General features: G+C 40.2%; 1 protein-coding gene across 1 annotated transcript in view; it reads left to right on the top strand.

The window, feature by feature from the left end:
• LOC127635196 (receptor activity-modifying protein 3-like) overlaps positions 1-10000 on the top strand; it is a 27488-nt gene that overhangs the window by 16428 nt on the left and 1060 nt on the right. The window contains exons 2-4 of the mRNA XM_052115067.1: positions 1805-1834; positions 1927-2086; positions 7361-10000. The exon at positions 7361-10000 is cut by the window's right edge and continues 1060 nt beyond it. Coding sequence (XP_051971027.1) covers positions 1805-1834; positions 1927-2086; positions 7361-7616 — 446 coding nt within the window. The 3' untranslated portion in view covers positions 7617-10000. The remainder of the gene's footprint in view (positions 1-1804; positions 1835-1926; positions 2087-7360) is intronic.

The following is a 10000-nucleotide window of genomic DNA, read 5'->3' as shown; positions in this document are numbered from 1 at the left end:
ACACTTAATAAACATTCATAGATGTCAAGCGTTTTCTTCCCCATAATTAAGCTTAAACCTTTTCTGTTTTTAAAGTCGTGAGTTTGAATCCAGGGCGTGCTGAGTGACTCCAGCCAGGTCTCCTTAGCAACCAAATTGGCTTGTTGCTAGGGAGGGTAGAGTCACATGGCGTAACCTCCTCGTGGTCACTATAATGTGGTTCTTGCTCTCGGTGGGGCGTGTGGTGAGTGACTCCAGTCAGGTCTCCTTAGCAACCAAATTGGCCCGGTTGCTAGGGAGGGTAGAGTCACATGGGGTAACCTCCTCATGGTCACTATAATGTGGTTCTCACTCTCGGTGGGATGTGTGGTGAGTGACTCCAGTCAGGTCTCCTTAGCAACCAAATTGGCCCGGTTGCTAGGGAGGGTAGAGTCACATGGCGTAACCTCCTCGTGGTCACTATAATGTGGTTCTTGCTCTCGGTGGGGCGTGTGGTGAGTGACTCCAGTCAGGTCTCCTTAGCAACCAAATTGGCCCGGTTGCTAGGGAGGGTAGAGTCACATGGGGTAACCTCCTCATGGTCACTATAATGTGGTTCTCACTCTCGGTGGGATGTGTGGTGAGTGACTCCAGTCAGGTCTCCTTAGCAACCAAATTGGCCCGGTTGCTAGGGAGGGTAGAGTCACATGGGGTAACCTCCTCGTGGTCGCTGTAATGTGGTTCTCGCTCTTGGCGGGGCGTGTGGTGAGTGACTCCAGCCAGGTCTCCTTAGCAACCAAATTGGCCTGTTGCTAGGGAGGGTAGAGTCACATGGGTTAACCTCCTCGTGGTCACTATAATGTGGTTCTTGCTCTCGGTGGGGCGTGTGGTGAGTGACTCCAGTCAGGTCTCCTTAGCAACCAAATTGGCCCGGTTGCTAGGGAGGGTAGAGTCACATGGGGTAACCTCCTCATGGTCACTATAATGTGGTTCTCACTCTCGGTGGGATGTGTGGTGAGTGACTCCAGTCAGGTCTCCTTAGCAACCAAATTGGCCCGGTTGCTAGGGAGGGTAGAGTTACATGGGGTAACCTCCTCGTGGTCGCTGTAATGTGGTTCTCGCTCTTGGCGGGGCGTGTGGTGAGTTGTGTGTGGATGTCTTTAACACGTCTGCATCCTAACGCAGGAAACCGCTACATTTAGCATGTAGCACAACAGTGAAGGCCTGACTGCAGAACATTGAGTTTTAAAGGGACAGTTCCGGAGCGATCGCAAACACACGCTGGATGTGATTGGACGAAAAGCTTCCGGTTCATTTGCATATGGGGCATGTTGTATCTGTGATTCATGCGCTGCTGTTCTCACAGACCAGCTGAGACCGGTTTCGGTTCCCAGACCGGTTTATGGTGGTTAGTGCTGGTCCACACGACTGATCTCTTTGGTGAAGTGACATTCCTCTCAGGTTCAGGTCAAATGTGCTGAAGTTGATCATCTTTTCTCATGTCCCAGGAGAGAGTTTAGAGTTGAAATAGAAATGTGTTTTGCTCTGGTGATATTCACTGAATTTTTCATAGAGGCACCGGAATAAAATCTGCATCTTTCCCGAACTAGTCTTGCAGATCCAGACTTTTTAAAAAGAGTGAGTCACCATAAAGTCTGATTCATTCTGTGCGGAAGAGAGCGTCTGACACCTCTATCAAGTGCTCATAATATCACTATTGCGGACTGATCCAGTGCACACGACTGCTGTTGTACTACATGAACACTAACTCATGACTGTTCTGTGCGCTTGCATCATATATATCATTATATTCATGCTAAACATTTGTTGCTTTGTGTGTTTGCAGTGAACGCACTGATGACGAGAGGTGTATCAGGTGAGAACACAATTAAACATTTAAACTGTTTCATCAAGTGAACTCTTTATATCACGACTGACGCTGAATGATGTCCTGTGATGTGTGTGCAGCTACAGACAGCGATGAGTTTACGCACACACAGCGACTGCAACTCCTCCAGTGCAACCACACCGTTCTGCTGCAGGAGATGGAGAAGTGTGGAGAACAATTCACCAGAGACATGCAGCTCGTTCATCCTCACGACAGATGCAACCTCACACTCTTCATAGGGTACATCGCAATCACACTCCCTTCATAGGGTGCATCACTAGCTCACACTCTTCATAGGGTACATCGCAATCTCACTCCCTTCATAGGGTGCATCACTACCTCACACTCTTCATAGGGTACATCGCAATCTCACTCCCTTCATAGGGTGCATCACTACCTCACACACATTATAGGGTACATCACTACCTCACTCACTGTGCATTCTTTTGCATTATTCTGGATATATTTGATGTCATCATCCACCACCGACACACACACACACACACACACACACACACACACACACACACACACACACACACACACACTCACACACACACACTCTGAGTTCATTCGATAGTACAGCACAGTCTGTTCTTTGTGTTCTTAGCATTGAGAAACAGTAATATTATAAGTATTTCTGAAGACACACAGAATGAGCAGAAGCAGGACTGCACTGAGTTCTGCAGTAGTTCAGGTGAGATCTGCACGTGTGTACGGATCATTACGTCTCTGATTGTTTCTCTGATGAGCTCCAGTGTGTCTCTAATGTTAATATGAGTTTTGTATTCAGGTTGACAGTGATGTTGTAACTGGTCACAGATTCTCCACTAACACACTTTATAGAGAGAGACAATCAGGCGTCTGGTTTGAACTCAGACGGGTCAGAACATGGACACCAATTACCAAGAAACACCAATTAATGAGATTTGAGCGGAACTGGTTTTCCAGAACGCCTGGAGACACCAGCACTTCCAGAACACACACACACACACACACACACACACACACACACACACACACACACACACACACACACACACACACACACACACACACACACGAAAGCACTGCAGTGTGATCCTGAAGGACCAATCACATTTCAAACACATATGCTCATTTGCATAATAATCACAGGAACCTTTCAGTAACCTCATTAGCATTCATTTATTCAATAATTTATTCATGTCAGTCATACATGGATCTGCCAGCTCATTCAGTTTATGATGCAGCTCATATTCCACGTCCACTCTAATCCATTTCAGAATCAGAACAAGATTTATTGCCAAGTATGCTTACACACACACACACACACACACACACACACACACACACACACACACACACACTGCACACACACACACACACACACACACACACGCACACACACACACACACACTGCACACACACACACACTGCACACACACACAAAAACACACACACACACACACACACACACACACCGCACACATACACAAGTCAAGTCAAGTCAAGTCAATTTTATTTGTATAGCGCCTTTCACAACACACATCGTTTCAAAGCAGCTTTACAGATGATCAGCATTAACAGACGATAAAACTGTAATGTCTATAAAGTTGATGAATCATCATTGTGTAATTTAGATAAAATACGATTCATAATCATGTTTAAGAATAATTAAATAATAATTGTATTAATAACCCCAGTGAGCAAGCTGTAGGCGACTGTGGCAAGGAACACAAAACTCCATAAGATGTTGATTAATGGAGAAAAATAACCTTGGGAGAAACCAGACTCACTGTGGGGGCCAGTTCCCCTCTGGCTAACATTTTGAATGTAATGTAAATATGAATTATGTATAGGTAAAATCATGGTTTAAAATTATTAAACTAAGTGTTAAGGGTCAGTGATTAAACACCGCACACACACACAAAAACACACCGCGCACACACCGCGCACACACACACCGCGCGCACACACACACACACTCTCACACACACACACACACACCGCACACAGTTCTGTTCTATTCTATTCTGTTAGTCTATTATGTTGTATTCTGTTCTGTTTTATTCTGCTCTATTCTGTTCTATACTGTTCTGTTTTATTCTGCTCTATTCTGTTCTATACTATTCTGTTTTATTCTGCTCTATTCTATTCTATACTGTTCTGTTTTATTCTGCTGTATTCTGTTCTATACTATTCTGTTTTATTCTGCTCTATTCTGTTCTATTCTATTCTGTTAGTCTATTATGTTGTATTCTGTTCTGTTCTGTTTTATTCTGCTCTAATCTGTTCTATACTATTCTGTTTTATTCTGCGCTATTCTGTTCTATACTATTCTGTTTTATTCTGCTCTATTCTGTTCTGTTTTATTCTGCTCTATTCTGTTCTATACTATTCTGTTTTATTCTGCTCTATTCTGTTCTGTTTTATTCTGCTCTATTCTGTTCTATACTATTCTGTTTTATTCTGCTCTATTCTGTTCTATTCTATTCTGTTAGTCTATTATGTTGTATTCTGTTCTGTTCTGTTTTATTCTACTCTATTCTGTTCTATACTATTCTGTTTTATTCTGCTCTATTCTGTTCTATTCTATTCTGTTAGTCTATTATGTTGTATTTTGTTCTGTTCTGTTTTATTCTACTCTATTCTGTTCTATACTATTCTGTTTTATTCTGCTCTATTCTGTTCTGTTCTGTTTTATTCTGCTCTATTCTGTTCTATACTATTCTGTTTTATTCTGCTCTATTCTGTTCTATACTATTCTGTTTTATTCTGCTCTATTCTGTTCTATTCTATTCTGTTAGTCTATTATGTTGTATTCTGTTCTGTTCTGTTTTATTCTGCTCTAATCTGTTCTATACTATTCTGTTTCATTCTGCGCTATTCTGTTCTATACTATTCTGTTTTATTCTGCTCTATTCTGTTCTGTTTTATTCTGCTCTATTCTGTTCTATACTATTTTGTTTTATTCTGCTCTATTCTGTTCTATTCTATTCTGTTAGTCTATTATGTTGTATTTTGTTCTGTTCTGTTTTATTCTACTCTATTCTGTTCTATACTATTCTGTTTTATTCTGCTCTATTCTGTTCTGTTCTGTTTTATTCTGCTCTATTCTGTTCTATACTATTCTGTTTTATTCTGCTCTATTCTGTTTTATACTATTCTGTTTTATTCTGCTCTATTCTGTTCTATACTATTCTGTTTTATTCTGCTCTATTCTGTTCTATTCTATTCTGTTAGTCTATTATGTTGTATTCTGTTCTGTTCTGTTTTATTCTGCTCTAATCTGTTCTATACTATTCTGTTTTATTCTGTGCTATTCTGTTCTATACTATTCTGTTTTATTCTGCTCTATTCTGTTCTGTTTTATTCTGCTCTATTCTGTTCTATACTATTCTGTTTTATTCTGCTCTATTCTGTTCTATTCTATTCTGTTAGTCTATTATGTTGTATTCTGTTCTGTTCTGTTTTATTCTACTCTATTCTGTTCTATACTATTCTGTTTTATTCTGCTCTATTCTGTTCTGTTCTGTTTTATTCTGCTCTATTCTGTTCTATACTATTCTGTTTTATTCTGCTCTATTCTGTTCTATACTATTCTGTTTTATTCTGCTCTATTCTGTTCTATACTATTCTGTTTTATTCTGCTCTATTCTGTTCTATTCTATTCTGTTAGTCTATTATGTTGTATTCTGTTCTGTTCTGTTTTATTCTACTCTATTCTGTTCTATACTATTCTGTTTTATTCTGCTCTATTCTGTTCTATTCTATTCTGTTTTATTCTGCTCTATTCTGTTCTATACTATTCTGTTTTATTCTGCTCTATTCTGTTCTATACTATTCTGTTTTATTCTGCTCTATTCTGTTCTATTCTATTCTGTTTTATTCTGCTCTATTCTGTTCTATACTATTCTGTTTTATTCTGCTCTATTCTGTTCTATTCTATTCTGTTAGTCTATTATGTTGTATTCTGTTCTGTTCTGTTTTATTCTACTCTATTCTGTTCTATACTATTCTGTTTTATTCTGCTCTATTCTGTTCTATTCTATTCTGTTAGTCTATTATGTTGTATTTTGTTCTGTTCTGTTTTATTCTACTCTATTCTGTTCTATACTATTCTGTTTTATTCTGCTCTATTCTGTTCTGTTCTGTTTTATTCTGCTCTATTCTGTTCTATACTATTCTGTTTTATTCTGCTCTATTCTGTTCTATACTATTCTGTTTTATTCTGCTCTATTCTGTTCTATACTATTCTGTTTTATTCTGCTCTATTCTGTTCTGTTCTGTTTTATTCTTCTCTATTCTGTTCTATACTATTCTGTTTTATTCTGCTCTATTCTGTTCTTTACTATTCTGTTCTTTTCTAATCTATTCTGTTCTAATTTGTTCAATTCTATTCTATTCTGTTATTTTCTATGGCATGATTATGTGTGTATTTCTCTTCTGCCTCAGCAATGGACTGTTTTTGGCATACTCTTTGTGTTTCCTGCTGATTTCTAACATACTCTTGAAGGGTTCATGATATATATAGATAAAGATCAGCAGATGGTGAAACAGACACAGAACTGATGTCACTCCCTAACGACTGTAAATCTGAAGATCATATAGAGCAATAGTGCTGCAGTAATGACGGCTGTTAGCTGTAATGTTTGTCCTCTAATGGGTTTTATAGCCGTACATTATGTGTGTAAAAAATACTACATCGAAAGCAAAGATCACTGAATCTGAACACAACGAGCGGTTCAGTGACACATCACAAATAATGAGTAATATATTTATATTTCACAGTGAAAATGAAGCCATGACATTCAGACATTAATGTGTCATGTGACCGAACGTGACATTCTGATGTGCATTTTTAATGAGATGTGATGACCTTCATGGAGATGAAGACTCGGTTTCTCTGTTACCGTGTGATTCAGAAGACTTTAATCCAGCAAACACTTTTATTGTGCTTTGTTCTGAAATATCAATATGATGTATAATGTAACTAAACACTCAAATGAATCAAATCAAAAGTGCAATTGAATTGAATTGAGAGTGTGTGCATCGTTATCGAATCGAGAAATACGCTTCTACAGTTTTGTCTTTGTCTTGAGACCGCAGGACGATGTTCAATATTAATGTTTATTAGAGTAACGCTGTCAGATAAGCAACACGCTCACATCAAACTCTATTGAAATAGTGTATTTGGCAGGAACAGAGACCTGCAGGATGAACTCTACAGAGAATGAAGATCCGTTCAAGATGTGACTGTGTGTATTATCATGGAAATTCAAACTGCAGCCCTCGTTTTCGGAGACTTCATTGAGATAAAAAGGGGATGAAAGACAAGTCTTTATTCTCATTATAAAGGTCTGAACTCTCGTCTCAGATGGAGTGTCTTCTTTATTCACCCCACTGAACTCTGGGAAAAGCCTTTCAGATTCAGCGCTGACAGATCCATTAGGGAAGTCGTCTGAACTCATCTCACTGAAGTATGAGCGTGATGAAACGATTCTTACGTGTTTTATCTGTGTGTGTTTCAGAGAGTATCACGTGTTCTCCTTCTGTACGGAGAACAACACCGAACGCATCGGCTGCTTCTGGCCCAACCCGCTGGTGGAGCGGTTCATCATCCACATCCACAAACACTTCTTCTCCAACTGCACGCTGGAGCGCGTCATATACGTGGACCCGCCCGACGACATGCTCACCCTCCTCATCCTCATCCCCATCTTCCTCACGCTGGCCATGGTGCTGCTCGTCGTCTGGTGCAGCAAGAGAGGTGACTTTCTGGCCTGACGTCTGAAGGAACGTGTGATTTAATGGACCGGTGAAGATCTTCATCTCTCATGTCGTGCTGTACGTCAAGCGCTTCAGTTTCTGTGGAGCGTTTCGATCATTTGCGTTCAACTCACCGTGTCATTGTGTGAATATTCATCAGGATCTCGGGACTCTTTTGAGATGAATTGGAGATTTCTGAAGTGACATTTGAGGATGTACTGACCTGTGAACTCTACAGCTATTATTTAATGTTTTAATTAAATAACTTAGAAATAGACTATTTGTCAAGTACACACTGTAGTGTTGATATTTCTTTCATCATTCACGTGTAAACTGCTTTACAGAACGTGACATTATTTTATCATTGTAGATAGCGTCTGTCTGCCATCGGAGATAATGATGCTTTAATATTGTGCTATTGTGATACATGTACTGTAACTGTAAATCATATATAATCATAAAGGACTCGACACTGCGTGCACAATTATTAGATAAGAGAGTTTTCTGATTACTCTCGTGCACATTCTCCGACTCCAAACCATATAATCTTGAATGTTATTGGATTCAAACATCGTCAGGTGGTATTTATGTAATGAGGGGGGTGTGGCCAAAGTGACTGACACCTTATATGAAGGTGTGCATCATTATTAGGCAGCTTCATTACCTCAGTTAAAATGGGCCAAAAAACAGATTTAACTGACGCTGAAATGTCAAATATTGTAAAATGCCTTTCAGACGGATGCAACACTCTTGAAATATCTATTGAGGCGTGACCACCGGACAATCACACGTTTCGTTGTCAAGAGTCAACTGGGGCACAAAAAATGCACGGAGAAGAAAAGGTGCAAATTAACTGCAAAAGACTTGAAGAATTCAACGTGAAGCTACCAGGAGCCCATTATCCTCCAGTGCCACCATACACTGGAGTGCCCAGAAGTACAGGGTGCCAACTGCTCAGAGACACGGGCACGGTCAAGTAGACCGAAACACGACCGCCACTGAATATATTCACAAGCTGGAGCATCAAAATTGGGCAAAGAAATACATGAAGACAGATTGTTCAAGGGTTTATGGACGGATTAAATGAGAGTGAGTCTTGATGGACCAGATGGACGGGCCCGTGGCAGGATCACTAATTGGCACAGGGAATCACATCGAGTCAGGTGCCAGCAAGGTGGCGGAGGGAATGGTATGGGCCGCTATTATTAAAGATGAGGTAGTTGGATCTTTTCGAGCTGAAGATGGACTGAAACTCAACTCTCAAACCTACTGTCAGTTCTTTCTTCAAGTCCTCCACAATCCATCACATGCATCCAAGTACTAGCCAGCAAGGACCTCAAAGATGCCCTAATAATGACTTGGCCCCCTTCCTCACCTGACTTAAATCCTATTGAGAACTTGTGCACCCTTCTCTCACACACTGTGTCTCATTCACACATTCATACACTAATGGCGGCAGAGCTGCATGTAAGGCGCTAGTCTGCCATTGGGAGCAACTTGGGGTTCAGTGTCTTGCCCAAGGACACTTCGGCATGTGGAGTCATGTGGGCCGGGAATCGAACCACCAATCCTGCAATTAATGGCCGACCCGCTGTACCACCTGAACCACAGCCGCCCCTCGACAAGACACCTCTTTGAACAGCGTTTGGGAGGCTGTGGATGCTGTTCAGCAAAAGTTGGTGGTGAACAGATCACGAAACTGACTCATGGATGGACGGCTCATGGCCGTTATTGAAAAGAAGGGTGGATATATTGGTCATTGAATATTTCTGAAAGGCCAGAAATGGTATTTAATTGTAATTCTATGTTACTTATTTGTTGCACCTACTCTTAAAATTGAGAATAAACAATAGAGTTGGGAGAAATTATTTTTGTAATTTAGTTGCCTAATAATTGTGCACACTTATATATCCCCCTGAGAAAGACAAAACTCATTTTTCCTTTGATACACATTCAGGTTTGAGGTTCAATATCATTTTAGATTGACGAGAGCATTGTGTGTAAACAATACAATTAATCCAGAGGATAATTGGGCACGCAGTGGATATAAAACAATATACAGCAGAAGTATCCAGGAGAAAATGACCATGAGTGCCAAATTTGAGTGTGGCAAATGAATTAAATCCCAAAATCTCGAGTTACTTTGTTGGTATCAGTCATCCATTAAGAATTTCTGAAAAACGTAGACCATTGGTCCAATTCTCTCAAGAGACCCTCGTGACAAAAACTTATGAAGATTTAAGCCAATTAATTATGTTTTGGCCATGACCCAATTTACTGATCAATATATAACTTCTGACCAATTAGATGACGGTGAGTCATGACGATGACTCGGGGTATCAGAGGAAAAATCGTTTCAATTCTAGCCCATGCGGTTGCAGAGATATTAGCCCAAATGTGAA

The sequence above is a fragment of the Xyrauchen texanus genome, chromosome 42 (genome assembly GCF_025860055.1).
Source record: "Xyrauchen texanus isolate HMW12.3.18 chromosome 42, RBS_HiC_50CHRs, whole genome shotgun sequence".
Classification (NCBI taxonomy): domain Eukaryota; kingdom Metazoa; phylum Chordata; class Actinopteri; order Cypriniformes; family Catostomidae; genus Xyrauchen; species Xyrauchen texanus.
The sequence above is the reverse complement of the archived record's forward strand: the minus strand, read 5'-3'. Positions and strand labels throughout refer to the sequence as shown.